Raw genomic sequence first — 21,300 nt, 5'->3', positions numbered from 1 at the left:
CCCTACTTCACTCAAAATACAAAAATGTATTCAAGATGAATTGCAGATTGAAACATCTTAGACATAAATGATAGAATGATAAAGCTTATGAAATAAAAATTTCAAAGAATTGGATTCATGACATCAGAATAAGATTTCTTAAATAGAAAATAAATACCAAAGCATAAAAAAATGAAACGGAATTTTATTAGATTAAAATTTCTTCTCATTATAAGGCAATTTTTAAAAAGCCAGAATAAAATATCTTTCCATACCCAGTAGGGTGGCTAAAATAAAAAGATGTGCAATACATGTTGAGAAACATGTGGAGCAGCCGGAGCTCTACCACCTTGCTGTTATAAGTGTAAAATGTCCATTCATTTTGGACTATTCAGCAGTTTCTTAAACAGTTAAACATAATCTATCCTAACCCTGGGCCCTAGTTAGTCCACTCCTTGGTATTTTCCAAATATATTCTAAAGGATATATGTATACACATGCACACACACACACACACATGCACACACAAAATACATTTTATTCACACTTCTAATAAAGAATCTTCATTAGCAGTCTTATTCATAATGGCCGGAAACTCTACATAACCCAATGCCTATCAACTGTAGAGAATATAAGGCACTTGTAATATATTCATATGGAAAAACACTAGTCAGCAATGAAAAAGAATGAACTGCTGATAATTGTAATGACATAAGTAAATTAGAGAACACTGTGCTGAGGCAAAGTCAGACACAACAGAGCACATACAGAATTTTTTAAATTAGAGAAAACAGGTTCTAAATGTGGACCCAAGGTACTCTCCAATGATTAAGTTACAGAACCCTTAGTATTAACATCGTTTGATTTTTCCAAGGTCTGTTTTCCTGCCAGTCCTTATACACCCATAGTAGGCACTGTCTATTCACTCTGGGCAGAGCTTCCATAGCATAATACAAGAATATACCCTGCTAAGAAGTGACCATCTCTTACCTTTTAATCAGTAGCTCTCTCACTACTGATGGGCATATTCAACAATCACTGAATAAATGATTGTCTTTACTGCAACCAAAATTTTATAAATAATCCTTCTGAAGTTATTAAAGGGGCTAGACAAAGGACCTAAAGTATTTCCTTTATGGTTATAGTACTATTTAGATCATGCATGCATACATGCTAAGTCACTTCAGTCATGTCCAACTCTCTGCAACCACATGAACTACAGCCCACCAGGCTTCTCTGTCCATGGGATTCTCCAGGCAAGAATACTGGAATGAGTTGCCATATCTTCCACCAGAAGATCTTCCCAAACCAGGGAATAAACCCTCATCTCCCTGTGGCTCCTGCATTGCAGGCAGATTCTTTACCACTGAGCCACTGGGAAAGCCCAGGAGGTAACTAAAATATCTGAAACATACATTTCTGTCCCACAAAACCTTCAGCTAATACATATTTAAACCACTGTTACATCAGTCACATGACTCATCTGTCTGAGGATTTAAATATTGAACTGAAGTTCAATTAATAGTTTCATTAAATATATTGACTCTCAGCCATTAATAGAAAATTGTAAATAATTTTCATGCCCCTTTAGACATAAATACATTCAAACATAGATATAGTTCTAAAGCAGAGGTTTGCTCATTGTGAATACACACACATACACACATACATGCACACATACACACACATGTGCACACACAGTTGAGACACCCAAGTTTAGAATATTAATTTTGAAGAAAAGTTTCTTTAGTAGATACTGGTAGAATTTATATTTGTTAAAACATACATTCCCATGTTTCTGGCTTCAGCTTGACTTAGATTTTCTTCTGGTCCTACTATTTTTATAGTAGTGATTTCATGTTTAGCTTTATCAAAAAATACTTTGATGTCCTTTTCATGATAAACTTCCTGTAACATATTTTAAAAATTGAAAATTAGTTTCAAAAAAAATAAAAGTAGTGAGAGAAAATAAGACGACTGAAGTTTTCATATTGAAGGATGACTTCACATTCAAAATTGTGAACTCCACAATTCACATATTCACTCAATTACAGACAAAATGATAACTGTATTAAATGGTTTATATATATAAATGTCATCTAAATATCACAGGAAGAACCTAAAATAAGATACATAGGAATTTTTTTAAGATACTTTAAAATTCTTTTAATATCTACTTCTAGACAGATCCTTGCATTAATACTTAAACCCTGAGTGCTATAAAACATTTCTAACTTGAGAGGGAAAAAAGGCTTGTGGTAGAGAATCTTAGATATGTGTTGTAAAATATCCATATAAATATCTATTAAACCTAACCAATTTATCTGTTATCATCTTTTTTATAAAATAAATATTACAATGTTATTTTAAGCAGAGAGAAAAATTTATGGTCATATAGTCGTTTTTTAACAAAAAGTAGGGAAAATTAATAAGATTTTATTGATAAAGAAATATGATGAGAAAATAATCAACATCAAAAGTCATCAAACTAGTGTGATTTGACTGTGCTAAAATTTAGATAAGATTATCTCCATCATTAGAGAACTTCAGAGTTTTTTATTTCTCAAATCTCACTAAGTACTTTTGAAAGCTTTTCACAGCTCATTAAAATGACATCATGCAAAAGCTGCAGAGAGGTAAAATTTTAAATAAAAGAAGATAAAAACTTCTGTTATCAAGCGGTTTTAGGTCCTATGAAAGGAGGAAAAGTGTAAGACACATTCCATAAAAAGAAAATACTTTAATATAAGTAATATATTACAATGCATTTTATAAAAAGCAAATGCTCAGTGCATTCACCCTTTAAAACTTATTTGAGCTAGTTTTTTGCAAATATATTAAATAAAATAGTCTCTGGAAAAGGCAAATGACTAGCTGATATGTACATCAGGAAGAAAGAACAATGTTAAACTAAAAGTATTAAGACAAAAGAGAGAAAAAACTATACTTCATGGCTATTGAATTTCTCCAAATGATAATAAATGTCAACAGTTTCACTGTGAAAGAGATAAGTAAATGGAAAAACATTGAGGAAAAATGTCTTTAAGTTTAGACTATATGTGGGAGGTTTTGGGGAGGATCTGAATATTTTTTGAAGGAAATGAAAGCCTTTGGGAAAGAGTATGTGATTAATCAAAACAATACTGTATCTGGAAGACATTTCAAGTTCTGATGTTAGGTACTATCACCAAGTGCATGCTGAGCTGCTTTGGTCATCCGACTCTGCGATCCCCTGGTCTGTAGCCTGCCAGGCTCCTCTGTCCATGGGATTCTCTAGACAAAAATACTGGAGTGGGTTGCCATGCCCTTCTCCAGGAGATCTTCCTGACCCAAGAACTGAACCCGCATTTCTTGCAATACAGGCAGATTCTTCACTGTCTGAGCCACCAGGGAAACCCAGGTATTATCATTAACTATTACTTTATGACCAGTTCTATAAAAGTAAGTACCAGTACGAACCCAAAGCCAAAGGACTATAGACTCTTTGACATCTCTTCATTATATACTAGGTTAAATTCATTAAAATGGCTGATAGTCAACAATTTTTGATCCATAAAAAAACTGACAGCTTCATGTGGCTCATCCCAATACTATGATACTAGTTACTGGATTTGAAAATACTTAGGTGCTAAAGAGGCAAGTAAGTAAGTAAGTGTTAGTCACTCAGTTGTGCCCAACTCTGTGAACCCATGGACTGCAGCCCACCAGGCTCTCTGTCCATGAGATTTTACAGGCAAGGTTACTAGAGTACGTCACCATTTCCTTCTCCAGGGGATCTGCCCAACTCAGGGACTGAACCCGGGTCTCCTGCACTGCAGGCAGATTCTTTACTGACTGAGCTACAAGGGAAGCCCCCTAAAGAAGCAAAGCAGTAATGATTTCAAAACCCCCACTGAATTTAACCCAAATTTAAAAATTTTTTATACATGAACAAATAATAACAAATAGTTTCAACTAATATCAGAGTTTTCACATAAAATAATTTATTTTTCAAATACTTACTTTGTTATGAATAAAGAATTTAAGTGCTTCTTTTGGGTAATCCAGTGTCAACAATGTGTTCAGAAATCGAGGTAGGAAAGGGGTTGGTTGCTCAATAAAAACACCTATTGTTACATTTGGATAGACCTTTGTTTTATGGCAAACATAAAAACAAATTATCATTAGCATGGTTTTACTTTAAATTCTATGCAAATATTAATCAATACAGCACAAAACATACTATAATATCAGTACAACATAACTTTGATTGCCCAGTGGCAATTCTCTAATACATTTTTGAGGACCCCATCAATGATTTTTACCAAATAACATCTTGACATTATGATTCAGGTTGAAGAGGAAGCTCACTACTGTACTTATTACAGGGACACTATAATTAAGGTTATTGCCTGCTCTAGTGTTGACTGTTCCCTTTAAAGTAGTCCTAAAAGAAACTTTCTTTAGATATGAATCTATTTTGACAGCTTCATCTCAGAAGCCAAAATGCTAACTGTGTTTCCTTGTTTGTTTCTGTGGCTTGGAAACTGAATGGTTAATCTGTGGCTCAAATAAAGTAATCATAGAGATTATTATGAGAAACCTCATTTAGCCTCATTACTAAAATCATGAGACTTTATTTCTATGTTTGAATCTTTTATTATGTTATATATAAGGAAAGCTATTTTGCATCACTAATATATCTTATCTTGTATCGATCTTAATATATTTTCTTAATTTCTACTTGGGTAAGTGTTAGAGGACGGCTTGTTTTTCACTCATTGCATGAACAATTCTGAAATATCTATTATTAGTCAATCCTCGTGATCAGAAACATTTAGAAAATAGAGGGAAAGTTCCTGGCTTGGAAACTTAAAATGGTTGAGGAAGACAGAAACATAAGTAAACAACCATGCAATAGTATTTTTATTAGAACTATATGAAAGATTTCTTTATAATGCCTTTTTAAACCCATGGTTTGAAGCCTGACTTTAGAATTTTAAATTACAAATTATATACAAATGGGTGAAGGAGATCAAAAGGTAAAAAGAAAAGACAAATAAGTACATCACACTATTGAACACGAAAAATTTTTAAATAACAAAAAACTTCTAAAAATAAAGATTACAGATTTTTTAAAGTGCCATATATGTTAAGTGCCAAATTAGGCACCTCTCCCCCATCTTTTCACACATAATACCTCATGTATTCCTCTGTCATCTGGTAACCTAATATTTGTGTGGATTGAAGTACAACTCAAACACGGTTGTATATATCAATTCATTGTATATATTCATTCAGTTACTCAAATATTTATTACTAAGTCCATAAACAAAGACAAACAACTAAAGAAAAATAATTCTACATCTAGGAGTTCTCAATTTAATAGGGGAAATGAGTAAAAACTGGATGACAACTCTCCCTTATCAAATGAAGTGACGCATGTCATTTAAATTATATAATAACCTTAGAAGTCATTTATTATTCCAAATTTATAATATGAGGAAAGGGAGATTTAGAGCAACTCAGAACACATTAATTAGTAGGTAAAGAGTTAGGCTTCACCATGCTACATCTCCACTATCAGTCTAAGTTCATTTTATACACTAATGATAACAACAGTACAGATGATAACAGTTAAGTATTATTCAAGGCTTAGCATTTCATATATGTAATTTATCATATAAAATATCACTATATACATAAACATATATGTGTGATTTCTTTAAGCCTCCTACCAATCCTCTGAGACAACCATTATCATTTTTTCATATAAAGAAACTTGCCCATGGCCGACATCTTAGAATATGCTAGCCCTAGACTGTAACTACCCATATAATTTTAATTTTATATGCATGATTACTACATATATAAAATACATAAGAAATTTATTTTTATAATAAAATGGCTTTCCTTTCTAGCAGTCTGTAAGACAAAAATGGCTTGAGAATCAAGTTACTCCTATGTGCAAAAAAATAAAGATAAAAAATTATAATATAAATATTTTTCTGTCTTGGCACCAGAAAGTTTATGTTAACAGGAAACCAAACAGATAAAAAATTTTAACTCTTCCTCCAGAAGACAGCACTCTTTTGAAAAAAGGATCAGAATGAATTTTTAAACATCTTCATGATGCAGCTTCATTCAGAAATTTTCTGGCTTTCTTTCCAGATAGGAAACATTCAGCTTGTTATTTCAGAGACTGGCCAAAAAAATCTTAGTTTCAAGTAAAAGAGGGCTCTATTCAGAAGCTCCTAAATATGAACAAATTACTCTTTATCCTCCCTTTCAGACAGTGATAAAAACAGAAACTACTTAATTCAGGACATTTAGTACTTTACAGTGAGATTATTTTGAATTTGTATGGGTCCAGAAGTCACCAGAACTATATTAAGGGGAATTTTATTTGTGTCTACACTTATCTGGCATGCTGTAGATATTCAACAAAACTATGGTAAGTAAAGGAAATAATCAGTCTTAATGACAAAATTATCCTTAGAACCCAATGTTCATACACATAATAGTCTTCCAAAACATAAGAGCCAATTTTTGAAAGAAAAATATTACCACAGGATATCCTAAAACTGCTCTGGTTGATGTAAGAAGAAGGATGCATAAAACATTTTATACATAAATAATAATTACTTCCAATTGCATGTTTATCTTCAAAGTATAAATGGTAAACTATAGCTATAATTCTATATGAAATATATGTAAAAGTAGCACTATTCTTGGCATATAATATATATGTGGCATCTAGGCAAAATTGCACAGTGGTCAAAATTATAGGGTCTGGAACCAGATTGCCTAAATTCAAATCGCACTTCCAATATAAAAAAAAAAAAAATTGCATGCCTTAAGTAAGTTACTCAATGTGGAGGTACCTCAGTTTTCTCATCTGTAAACCTCAGTCAAACCTATGGGATTTGTAAAATTAATATGAGTTACTATATACAAAATACTAAAACAGTCCTTAGTTATTTATTATTTTTAAATCATCAAATTTGAAAATCAAGCTAATCAACTAATTTTGACAGATAAGATTAGTCAATACAAATACTGAAGCATTATAACCATTATTTTCCTCAATCCTTTGACCAAGTTAAAGACTAAAAACAAGAATTCCCACTCATAGCAAGCTAGTATATATTAACAACCAAGCCCCTTTTACTAGGGTCAATTCGGGTCAATTATTGTCTGTTTTTTCTAGAAATACACATATCTAGCAATTTTCTGTCATCATGCTTTAGATTTATAAATATATTATCTACCAAATTATCAATACTATAAAATAATGTGTTGTTTTTATTTTACAAACCATTGCATTTCATGAAAATATACTTTTATTACTATATTTCACCCAGAGTCAATTCCACTCACATCTACTGCAGACAAGTCAATTGTATCCACTTCACAAAAAGTGCAGCCATTATCTTGTGTCCATGCATTAGGTATATAGTTTCCAAAATAATTCAGGAGGATCTGGAAAAGAAGGAAAACTGCACTATTAACAAAAGTAAGACTTTCCCATCAATGTACTTTCATTCTATAAACCTCTAACTTCAAAGCATGTTTTCTGCATTAGGTACATCCCCTTAATAATTCTACAAATATTTGTCACCTAGAGATACACAATGAACAAAGTTCTCTCCAGACTGTGAATCATAAATGAAGGCAAGCTTTGTCTAGAAATGCCAAAAAATGCATTATACATCATAAAGCTAACATTTCAATATATCAAAAATAAGAAGAGACACCATTAAAGCAATATGTCAAACGATTTACCACAGTTTTAATTGAACTAATGAAGCTTATTAACCAAAACAAAACAAATAAAAGCAGTTATGTGAACAGTAATTTAGTAATAATATAAATATGCTTAAAGGCTCAGTCTAGACATGTACAGTGAATGGGTAAGTGCCAGTGTGACCTCTTACCACCATCACCACACAAAACAAATATTGTATATACTTTATCACCAAAAGGCACTAAACTCTTCTGAGAAACTATAATCACTATAACCCAGGCTTCTGGGCAGTGATTCTGGAATACTGACTTGAGGAAAAGAAATCCTGTAGATTAAAATAGATCTAGAATAAATTCTAATTAGAGCCACCCCACAAACCCTATCAATAATAGACTAGAGTGGGGAGGGGAGGTAGAACAAGATGGCAGAGTAGGGAGATCTTGGGCTCACGTCTCCCCACACATACACCAAAATTACAACTACATAGAGAGAACCATCTCTGAGAATGACCATAAGACTAACAGAAAATATCTTCTATAACTGAAGATAAAAAGAAAAAGCAACAATGAGACAGGTAGGAGGAACAGAGACACAGTTTAGTCAGAACCCATGCCCACAGTGGAGCAATCCACAAGCAGGAGGGGTATCACAGCCCTAGGGGTCTTCTCCAAAGGGCCAAGGGCCCGAGTCCAACCTTGGGCTCCCCTTCTTAGAAGACCTGCACCAGGAGGATGAGCCACTATAATATCTGGCTTTAAAACCAGAGGGGCTTACATGTGGGAGAGCCAGAAGCCTGTAGGAAACTGAGACTACTCTTAAAGGGTGAAGGCACAGATTCACTCTTTCCAAATCCCAGTGCAGAGGCAGCAGTTAGAAAAGTGCCTGGGTCATACAAGGAGGAAATTTATTTATTAATTTTAGGGCATGTACCTGAGGGGCACGATCTGTTGAAACTTTCTCTGAGTACAAATGAGCTGGCAGATTGTGGCCAGGCCTTACAGCTGGCTGTACTGGGAACAAGCCCCATACACTAGTGCACCCAAAGCAATTGCAACTCAGTGATAACAGGAGTAGCACACAGCCCAAGCAGAGGACACTTCTGGAGTACCTGGCTCTGGTGACCAGGAGGGGCCACACTACTGAACCCCACAGGAAACCTTCTATACAAAGTTACTCTTTAAAGACCAGGAGATAATAGCTGATCTACCTAATACATAGAAACAGAAAATTACTTTATATGAGGAGACAAAGAAATAATGTTACAAATAAAAGAACAAGACAAAACCTCAGAAAAAGAATTAAATGGAATGGAGCTAAGTTAGAAACTAGAGGGAATCACAGGCAGATTAGATGATGCAAAGGAAAGGATCAGCAATATGGAAGACAGGCTAATAGGAAATCACCCAATCAAAACAGCAAAACGAAAAAAGAATTTTTAAAAATGAGGATAGTTTAAGGAGCCTCTGGGGCACAACAGGCATTCTAACATTAGCATTATAGAGTTTCCCAGAAGGTAAAGAAAGGGACAGAGATATTTCAAGAGATAATGGATGTAAATTTCCCTAAACTGGTGAAGGAAACACACTCGAGTCTAAGAATCCCAGAGAATTCCAAATAAAGTCAATCCAAAGGGACCCTACACAAATACACTACCATCAAAAAGTCAGAAGTTAAAGATAAAGAGAGTATTAAGGGCAGCAAGGAAAGTTATGACCAACCTAGATAGCATATTGAAAAGCAGAGACATTACTTTGCCAACAAAAGTCCGTCTAGTCAAGGCTATGGTTTTTCCAGTAGTCATGTATGGATGTTGAGTGTTGGACTGTGAAGAAAGCTGAGCACCGAAGAATTGATGCTTTTGAACTGTGGTGTTGGAGAAGACTCTTGAGAGTCCCTTGGACTGCAAGGAGATCCAACCAGTCCATTCTAAACGAGATCAGTCCTTGATGTTCATTGGAAGGAATGATGCTAAAGCTGAAACTCTAATACTTTGGCCACCTCATGCGAAGAGTTGACTCATTGGAAAAGACCCTGATGCTGGGAGGGATTGGGGGCAGGAGGAGAAGGGGACGACAGAGGATGAGATGGCTGGATGGCATCACCAACTCAACGGACATGAGTTTGAGTGAACTCCAGGAGTTGGTGATGGACAGGGAAGCCTGGCATGCTGCAATTCATGGGGTTGCAAAGAGTCAGACACGACTGAGTGACTGAACTGAACTGAACTGAAGGGCAGCAAAAAACAAAACAAACCAACAACAACAAAAAAAGCTTGTCACATACAAAATAAACCCTCTGAGATTATCAGCTGATATTTCAGCAGAAAACTTGTAGGCCAGGGAATGGCATGACATATTCAAAGTACTGAAAGGAAAAACACAACGAAGAACCTCTATCTGGTGAAGTTAACATTCAGTATTGAAGAAGAGATAAAGAATTTACCAGACTAGCAAAAGGTAAAGTAGTCCATCACCACTAAGCCAACCTTATAAGAAAGTTAAAGGGTCTTCCTTAAACAGAAAAGATAAGAACATAACCAGAACTATGAAAATTATAAAAGAGAAAAATACCACCAGTAAAGCCAAATATTTAGTAAAGGTAATGGATCAGCCAACTATACAGCTAGTATGAAGGTTAAAATACAAAACCAGTAAAATCTAATATTATCTACAATAATTATTTAACAATGTACAAAATAAAAAAAGTAAAATAAAACACCAAAAACATAAAATGTGGCAGAGGGGAGTAAAAATGTAGTGTTTTTAGAATACAGCCAAACTAGAGCAATGGTCAACTTAAAATATACTGATATTTACTATATAAGAACTTCATGGTAACCATGAATCAAAAACATATAATAGATACACAAAAGATAAAGAGGAAGTAACACAAACATAACTCAGTAACCAAATCATAAGGGACTAAGAGAAAAAAGGAACAGAGAAGAATACCAAAAATAACCAGAAAACAACTAACAACATTTTAATAAGTACATGCCTGTTAATAATTACTTTAAATGTAAATGGACTAAATGTTCAAATCCAGAAAATAGGGTGGCTGAATGGATTAAAAGGAAAACAAGCTCCATATACGTGCTTCCATCAAAGGACTCACTCAACATCTAAAATCACACAAAAAGTGAGGGGATAAAAAAGGGTATTCTCAAACATATAAAGAAGACTTAATACCTATTCTTCTCAAACTATTTCAAAATACTGAAGGGGAAGGATGGAACCCTTTCAAACTCATTCTAATGGCCAGCATTACCCTGATATCAAAATCAAAGACACTATGAAAACAGAGAAAATAATAATTATCCCTGATAAACCTGGATACAGAAATCTTCAACAGAATATTAGCAAACTAAATTCAGTAACACATTAAAAGGATTATAAATCATGATCCAGTAGGATTTACTCTAGGGACACAAGAATAGTTCAATATATTCAAATCACTCAATATGAAACACATTAACAAAATAAAGGATAAAGATCATATAATCAGATGCATAAAAACTTTGGACAAAATATCCATTTTACAACAAAAACTCTCAACAAAGTGGTTACAAAGGAAACATACCTCAACCTAAAGGCCATATATGACAAACCCACAGTTCATGTCATATTCAGTGGTGAAAAGCTGAAAGCATTTCCTCTAAACTAGGAAGAAAACAAGGATCTCACTCTTCCCAATTTTATTCAACATAGTGATTCATGGGGTTGCAAAGAGTTGGACACGATTGAGCGACTGATCTGATCTGATCTGATATAGAAAACTTTAAATACTCCACACAAAAAACTATTAGGTCTACCAAACGAATTGAGTAAAGTTACAAGATACAAACAAAACACAGAAATCTACTGCATTTCTATACATTAATAATAATTGACCAGAAATTTAAAAAAAACAATTTCATTTACAATTGCATAGAGAAGAATAAATTTCCTAGGAATAAATTTAATCAAGGAAGTAAAAGATTTGTACTCTGGAAACTATAAAACATTGGGGAAATAAACTGAGGAAGACACAATTAAATGAAGAGACAAACTGTGCTCACAGACTAGAAGAATTAATACTGTGAAAATGTCCACACTACTCAGAGCCATCTCCAGATTCAATGTAATTCCTATCAAAATACCCATAGCATTTTTCACACAACTAGAATAATCCTAAAATTTATATGAAACAACAAAAGAGGTCAAATAGCCAAAGAAATCTTGAGAAAGAAGAACAAACCTGGAAGTATTGTACTCCCCGGTTTCACACTTTACCCCAAAGAACAGTAATCAAAACAATATAGTATTGACATGAAAACAGACACATAGATAAAAGGAATAGAATAGACAGAAATAAATAGAATAAATAAAAAATAAAATAGAATAAATAAAAAATAAAAAGAATAGAATAGACAGAAATAAACCCACACTTATATGGTTAATGATCTATGACATAGAAGGCAAGGATATACAATGAGAATAGACAGCCCCTTTAATAAACGGTGCTGGGAAAACTGGACAGCTACATTCAAAAGAACCAAAATGGACTATTTTCTCATACCATATATTATACAAGAAACTCAAAACAGATGAAGGAATTAAATCTAAGACCTGAAACCATAAACTTGAAGAAGAAAACATAGGTAGTATGCTTTTTGACACTGATGTTAGCAGTGGTTTTTTGGTTATGCCTCCTCAGGCAAGGAAAACAAAAGCAAAATAAACAAATGGGACTAAATCAAACTTAAAGTTTTTGCACATATAACAACTTCTGCACATGAAAATACTATCAACAAAACAAAAAGGCTACCCACTGAATGGGAGAAGATATTTGCAAATGATATGTTCAAAACAGAGGTTAATATTCAAAATATACAAAGAACTCATACAATTCAATATCAAAAAAAGAAAAAAAGAAACAACAACTCCATGAAAATACAGTCAGGGGATCTGAATACATATTTCACCAAAGAAGATGTACAAGTGGCCATCAGACACAGGAAAAAATGTAAAAATGCTCAACAAAATTAATCATCAGGTAAATGCAACCAAAACCACAATGAGATACCTGTTAAAATAGCTACGATCAAAAAAAAAAAAAAAAGTAACAAGTGTTGGCAAGGATGTAGAAAAGCAGAACCCTTATACAATGCTGATGAGAATGCAAATTGATGCAGCCACTATGGAAAACAGGATGGAGGTCCCTCAAATAATGAAATACAGAACTAACATATGATGCATATACTCTATGTCTAGATATTTTTCCCAAGAAAACAAAAACACTAATTCAAAAAGATATATGCACACCTATGCTCAATGAAGCATTATTTACAATAGCTAGGATATGGAAGCAACCCAAGTGTCCATCATTATATGAATGTATAAAGAAACTGTGATATATATATATATATATATACACACACACACACACACACACACACACACATATATATATAATGTAATATTACTCAGCCATAAAAGGAATGAAATCTTGCCATTTGCAACAACATAGATAAACCAAGAGGATTTGATTCCAAGTGAAATAAGTCAGACAATGAAAAGTAAATGCCATATGATTTCATATATATATAGAATCTAAAAACAAATGAATAAACATAACTAATCAGAAACAATCATAGATACAAAAACAAACAGGTGGTTGCCAGAGGGGATGAGAGTGGTGGGATGAGAAAATTAGATGAGGGAGATAAATAAGTACAAATTTCCAGTTACAAAATAAATGAGATGTGCATGATGAACAGTGTGAAGAATATAGCAAATAATAATGTAGTACCTTTTATGGTGATATAATGATGATTAGATTTATTATAGTGATCATTTTGTAAAGTACAGAAATATCGAATCACTATGTTGTACACCAGGAACTAACATAGTATTTTAGGAAATTATAATACTTCAAAAAGAAACAAGCAAGCAATCTCATAGAAAAAGAAATCAGATATATGGTTACCACAGGCAAGAGGTGGATGAGCTGAACTTGGATGGTGATCAAAAGGTACAAATTTCAGGTATAAGTACTACAGATGTAATAAACATGATAAATACAATTAACACTGCTCTAAGTTATACATGAAAGTTGTTAAGAAACAAATCCTGAGTTCTCATTACAAGAAAATTTGTTTTTCTTTTTCTTTTATTTTGTACTTAGATGATAGGTATTTACTAAACTTATACAGTGCTATATGTCAATTGTAAAACTGGAAGGAAAAAAAAATAAAGTATGACACCGTTTCCCCACCTACCCCTTTCATATATCTCAGAGCATCTCCTTTGTTACTTATCCCCCTTTCTCCTTAATCATCTGTTGGCATTCATCTTATCTATAAAATCTCAATCTTTGTTTATGTTTTGGATTTAGGAGAAAGTGAAGGAAGATGGATGGAAGAGAGAGGTAAACACATTGAAAGATGGCTCTGAGCCCTCAAAAAAATATCTTGGATGTCCCCAGCATGTAAACATTTTAAGAAAAATTCTGCTCTCCTTACTTTAAAAAAATTACTATACATGCTAACCTTCAATTTTAACCCCTAGAATGGTAGGAACAGCTGAAGTTTTTAATTTTTTTATTATTTCTTGTCATAAACTATAATTATCTCATCTCAACACAGTGAAGCTAAAACTAATTAGCTTTGGCTATAATTTTATATTACTGATAAAAGGAAGCACCTAAAATCCTCATTATGTTTATATAATCATTAATTTTTCATTGAAAAGATGAGATGAACTAAAAGAAAAAAATATTCATATGTTAAATATGATAGTCAAAAATGCACAGAAGTACCAACTGAATTTTTCTAGCTTCCTAAGATCATGGTATCTAGTCCCATCACTTCATGGCAAATAGATGGGGAAACAGTGGACACAGTGGCTGACTTTATTTTTCTGGGCTCCAAAATCACTGCAGATGGTGACTGCAGCCAGGAAATTAAAAGACGTTTGCTCCTTGGAAGGAAAGTTATGACCAACCTAGAAAGCATATTAAAAAGCAGAGACATTACTTTGCCAACAAATGTCCATCTAGTCAAGGCTATGGTTTTTCCAGTGGTCATGTATGGATGTGAGAGTTGGACTATAAAGAAAGCTGAGCACCAAAGAATTGATGCTTTTGAACTGTTGTGTTGGAGAAGACTCTTGAGAGTCCCTTGGACTGCAAGGAGATCCAACCAGTCCATCCCAAAGGAGATGAGTCCTGGGTGTTCATTGGAAGGACTGATGTTGAAGCTGAAACTCCAATATTTTGGCCACTTGATGCAAAGAGCTGACTCATTGGAAAAGACCCTGATTGCTGGGAAAGATTGAGGGCAGGAGGAGAAGGGGACGATAGAGGATGAGATGGCTGTATGGCATCACCGACTTGATGGACATGGGTTTGGGTGGACTCCAGGAGTCAGTGATGGACATGGAGGCCTGGCGTGCTGAAGTTCATGGGGTCGCAAAGAGTAGGACACAGCTAAGCGACTGACCTGAACAGAAGACCTTAAAAGAGATCTTATGGTATAGAATAGATTTCTTCCAGCAAACAAAAGCCCAGGTCCAGACAGCTTCACAGCTGAATTCTACCAAAAATTTAGAGAAGGGCTAACACCTATCCTGCTCAAACTCTTCCAGAAAATTGCAGAGGAAGGTAAACTTCCAAACTCATTCTATGAGGCCACCATCACCCTAATACCAAAACCTGACAAAGATCCCACAAAAAAAGAAAACTACAGGCCAATATCACTGATGAACATATATGCAAAAATCCTTAACAAAATTCTGTCAATCAGAATCCAACAACACATTAAAAAGATCATACACCATGACCAAGTGGGCTTTATCCCAAGGATGAAAGGATTCTTCAATATCCGCAAATCAATCAATGTTATACACCACATTAACAAATTGAAAAATAAAAATCATATGATTATCTCAATAGATGCAGAGAAAGCCTTTGACAAAATTCAGCATCCATTTATGATAAGAACTCTCCAGAAAGCAGGAATAGAAGGAACATACCTCAACATAATAAAAGCTATATATGACAAACCCACAGCAAACATTATCCTCAATGGTGAAAAACTGAAAGCATTTCCTCTAAAGTCAGGAACAAGACAAGAGTGCCCACTTTCACCATTACTATTCAACATAGTTTTGGAAGTTTTGGCCACAGCAATCAGAGCAGAAAAAGAAATAAAAGGAATCCAAATTGGAAAAGAAGAAGTAAAACTCTCACTGTTTGCAGATGACATGGTCCTCTACATAGAAAACCCTAAAGACTCCACCAGAAAATTACTAGAACTAATCCATGATTAGAGTAAAGTTGCAGGATATAAAATCAACACACAGAAATCCCTTGCATTCCTATACACTAATAATGAGAAAACAGAAAGAGAAATTAAGGAAACAATTCCATTCACCATTGCAACGGAAAGAATAAAATACTTAGGAATATATCTACCTAAAGAAACTAAAGACCTATATATAGAAAACTATAAAACACTGGTGAAAGAAATCAAAGAGGACACTAATAGATGGAGAAATATACCATGTTCATGGATTGGAAGAATCAGTACAGTGAAAATGAGTATACTACCCAAAGCAATTTATAGATTCAATGCAATCCCTATCAAGCTACCAACGGTATTCTTCACAGAGCTAGAACAAATAATTTCACAATTTGTATGGAAATACAAAAAACCTCGAATAGCCAAAGCGATCTTGAGAAAGAAGAATGGAACTGGAGGAATCAACCTACCTGACTTCAGGCTCTATTACAAAGCCACAGTTATCAAGACAGTATGGTACTGGCACAAAGACAGAAATATTGATCAATGGAACAAAATAGAAAGCCCAGAGATAAATCCACGCACATATGGACACCTTATCTTTGACAAAGGAGGCAAGAATATACTAATGGATTAAAGACAATCTCTTTAACAAGTGGTGCTGGGAAAACTGGTCAACCACTTGTAAAAGAATGAAACTACAACACTTTCTAACACCATACACAAAAATAAACTCAAAATGGATTAAAGATCTCAACGTAAGACCAGAAACTATAAAACTCCTAGAGGAGAACATAGGCAAAACACTCTCTGACATACATCACAGCAGGATCCTCTATGACCCACCTCCCAGAATATTGGAAATAAAAGCAAAAATAAACAAATAGGACCTAATTAAACTTAAAAGCTTCTGCACAACAAAGGAAACTATTAGCAAGGTGAAAAGGCAGCCTTCAGAATGGGAGAAAATAATAGCAAATGAAGCAACTGACAAACAACTAATCTCAAAATTATACAAGCAACTCCTACAGCTCAATTCCAGAAAAATAAATGACCCAATCAAAAAATGGGCCAAAGAACTAAATAGACATTTCTCCAAAGAAGACATACAGATGGTTAACAAACACATGAAAAGATGCTCAACATCACTCATTATCAGAGAAATGCAAATCAAAACCACTATGAGGTACCATTTCACGCCAATCAGAATGGCTGCGATCCATAAGTCTACAAGCAATAAATGCTGGAGAGGGTGTGGAGAAAAGGGAACCCTCTTACACTGTTGGTGGGAATGCAAACTAGTACAGCCACTATGGAGAACAGTGTGGAGATTCCTTAAAAAACTGGAAATAGAACTGCCTTATGATCTAGCAATCCCACTGCTGGGCATACACACTGAGGAAACCAGAAGGGAAAGAGACACGTGTACCCCAATGTTCATTGCAGCACTGTTTATAATAGCCAGGACATGGAAGCAACCTAGATGTCCATCAGCCGATGAATGGATAAGAAAGCTGTGGTACATATACACAATGGAGTATTACTCAGCCATTAAAAAGAATACATTTGAATCAGTTCTAATGAGATGGATGAAACTGGAACCTATTATACAGACTGAAGTAAGCCAGAAAGTAAAATACCAATACAGTATACTAACGCATATATATGGAATTTAGAAAGATGGTAACAATAACCCTGTGTACGAGACAGCAAAAGAGACACTGATGTATAGATCAGTCTTATGGACTCTGTGGGAGAGGGAGAGGGTGAGGAGATTTGGGAGAATAGCATTGAAACATGTATAACATCATGTATGAAACGAGTCGCCAGTCCAGGATTGATGCACGATACTGGATGCTTGGGGCTGGTGCACTGGGATGACCCAGAGGGAGGGTATGGGGAGGGAGGAGGGAGGAGGGTTCAGGATGGGGAACACAGGTATACCTGTGGCGGATTCATTTCGATATTTGGCAAAACCAATACAATATTGTAAAGTTTTAAAATAAAATAAAATTAAAAAAGAAATTAGTTCAGTACTATTTTATCTGATTCCTCTCAAATATTTGGTATTACATTCAAATATTTCTATTGTACTAAAACTGAAGCAAAGGCTATTGAAACAAGTACAGTATAATTACAAAGAGAAAACCTTTGTGTTTTGTAGATATTATAGACAGTCACATTATTCTATATAGCACAATCATAAGACATGGAAAAGTAACTCATTCACATCCCTCTTGTACTACATGAAAAGTCAGGAAACAAATTACAAGGCAGAAAATATGCAGTTATGATATTCATTAATGACATTTCAAGAATCAATACGATGATTTGAATATCTTTCTATAACAAAAACAAAAATTTGACTATTGTTACACTATAAGTGCAAATGTTAATTATTCATGTCCTATATAACATTATGATTTTGAATTAAAAATAGAGATTCATGTTTAAATGGGTTCTCTATTAAGCATTATTTCTAAAAGGAATTTTTTAAAAAGCTGGTGAGAAATACACAGTTTTAAATATCCTGGGAAATAATTTTTTTAGAAGAAAAAAAAAGTCCCCCCCATGGTTGGACATATCTAAAATTCCCACCTATATATAAAGACTGGCACCTTCCTCATCTCAGAAATCTCATAAGAAATTAAATATTTATTTCATGAATTATTGATTAGTTTGTTAGGACCCCTAGGTGAATTTGAAAATGATCAATATATTTTTTAAAAGGTTAGAGCATAAAAGACATTATATTTAGTTTTCAGAATTAAAACTTTATAACTTTTTTACTTTTTACATCTATTTGATTTTCAGAGATCAGTAAGACTGGAAATCTCTCTCTTTTTGGATCTCTCATCACACAGGCAGAGGTTACCCATCACCCTTACCCTCTGTTTACATCTGTTTTCTTCATCAAAAATCGCAGACATTTGTGCTGGCAGCTTTGGAAAGTGCAGAGAACTGTTTATGTAGTTAGGCTGTTCCAGGAAGTTCTAGGTGGTAGTGCTTTCTTAATCCTGTTTTCACAATATCGAAACATTTCCAAGGGTGATGTCATGTCACTGGCAGAGAAACTTTTCCAACTGAATCTTTTCTTTTTTCTTTCATTTTTTTTCAAGTCACCCAAGTATTCAAGGTCATAGTGACCCAAGCATTGAGGTTTATATGCACAAAATGAGAGTCCCTATTTTTATTGCGGATCAAATTCATTTCTGAAATGATTTGTTTTCATGCAAATTAGATGATCTGCTTTTCTTATGTTTAACTTCTGTTTGTATAAAAAATACTACCAATTTCATAATGATTTACCTTAAGAAGTACATTATCTGATATTTAAAAGAAATAAGTTAGGAATTAAGATAAGCATCTTATGATGTGTTACTAACAGTAAATAAGTTTCAAGAATAAAAAGCAAAACTTCAAACCAGAAGTCATGGGTTCTATCTAAAAACTGATTTATGTTAAAGTATACCTAGACAAGTATGAAGACAATTATGTAGAATAAATAAAAAACATATTTCAAATAAAATGTTAATTTAAAAGCAACAAAGTTGTTTATACATCATTATGAAAACAAATGAAAAATATGAATGCTTAAAGGTACAATATTGCAAGGACATAAAGACTGAAAGTAACTATGAATGAAAACAAAATGAGATGTAGTGGGATTTTAAGTGATTTTTAAAATTATTTATAATGTAAAAGTTAAACAGCATGAGATTTCAAGAAAGTAAGAAATAAACTCATCTTTACATACTTTGGTCTATAAACACATTATCAACAATTTACCATTTATACATTATGCCCATTTTTAAATAAAAATGGTTTAAGTATTAACATTCATGAGGTTATGGCTCAAAACCACTGACATTATAATCATTCCTTACTAAATAAAATAATAAATAAAGCTAACTTACAAAATATATAAAAATCCTTTCATCTTTTATGATGGTTAAATAAAAATGGTATATCTAAAAAGAGTAATCTGCTTTTTTTCTCTTCATTATCCTGGGTAAAATATGATATTTTTTAACATATTACTAAATAAAGTATTGGCATTAGTTTGAAGGCACTGCTTTGAATGCTCATTTATATAGTCCTTTCTCAAATTTTATATTATACCAAATATAATTTTACAATAAAAAATTCCTTCATTTTTGCTGCCAAGTAGAATTATAAGGTCATGTCACAGAAAATATAATGGGATCATCATACTGCTTGAAATGCCAGAAACAGAGAGCCCAAACTAAAAATGTTGCTCGGAAGACTTAAAATTTTGTAGTACATACAGAACTTTCTAAATGACTAAGGACTAAGGGCTAGTTTTCTTATGAGAAGTCTTTTAGTCACTTTGTAAAACTATCAGCATTACCCTGGAAATCTGGAAAAAACTGGTGAATACAATGAAATCACTGAATATCAGGCCTCACTCAAAATAGCCAAATTTTTGGGACCAACCGCCCTCTTAAAGACATTTAAGTTTGATTCAAGTATTACATTACCAAGGAGAAATAGCACACTATTTAGTTATAGATGTCTGCCTATAGAAGTCCATTTATCTGTCTAGGAACAGTTACAGGGACCCACACATATTGCATGAATATTTTGCCTTGCCAGAAAAAAGTCCATTTCACTATTCCCAAAAATAATGCTAAGTCACTGGACTATTTATAGACCTTGACATTCAGTCACAATTTGTTGAAAGACAAATATATGCTGCACATGTGCCGAAGCCTGGCAAAACAAAAAGTGAACAGGATAGATACGATTTCTATAATTCCTAGGCTACAGACCCAATAAGAGACAAAAATGTAAAACAGGTCAATCCTGTCCCTGTACAGTGTGTGGTATTATGTTCTGTGACAGACAAAGTTCCAGATATTATAAAGGCATGTAGGAAACTTGAGGAGTAAAGACTAAGCTGACACCTAAAAGATGAATGGCTCAGCAAGTAAAGAATCCACCTGTAATGCAGGAGACACAGGAGACATGGGTTCAATTCCTGGGTCAGGATGATCCCCTGGAAGAAGGCATGGGAACCCACTCTAGTATTCTTGCCTGGAGAGTCCCATGGACAGAGAAGCCTGGCAGGCTTCTGTCCAAAGGGTCACAAAAGAGTCAGACACGACTGACTAACCACACACAAAAGATGAATAGCACTTAATAGATGGGTACAGCAGATAGGAATTAGGGTCAGAGGATTCCACAATGAGTGATGTGCACGTACAGAAGACTTGTAGACAGAGGAAACATGAAACGTTTCCAAAGTTTAAATTAACTCTATATGGCAGGAGTTGAGGGAGAGAATGAGGAG

At 33.9% G+C, this 21,300-nt stretch overlaps 1 protein-coding gene across 2 annotated transcripts in view; it reads right to left on the bottom strand.

Annotated features, from left to right (window-relative positions):
- PLOD2 (procollagen-lysine,2-oxoglutarate 5-dioxygenase 2) overlaps positions 1–21,300 on the bottom strand; it is a 121,174-nt gene that overhangs the window by 17,942 nt on the left and 81,932 nt on the right. For both annotated transcript variants that reach the window (NM_001101149.1, XM_005201798.5), the window contains 3 exon segments: positions 1,766–1,887; positions 3,982–4,107; positions 7,339–7,440. In NM_001101149.1, coding sequence (NP_001094619.1) covers positions 1,766–1,887; positions 3,982–4,107; positions 7,339–7,440 — 350 coding nt within the window.

The sequence above is a fragment of the Bos taurus genome, chromosome 1 (genome assembly GCF_002263795.3).
Source record: "Bos taurus isolate L1 Dominette 01449 registration number 42190680 breed Hereford chromosome 1, ARS-UCD2.0, whole genome shotgun sequence".
NCBI lineage: Eukaryota > Metazoa > Chordata > Mammalia > Artiodactyla > Bovidae > Bos > Bos taurus.
This window is presented reverse-complemented; position numbering and strand designations above follow the sequence as displayed.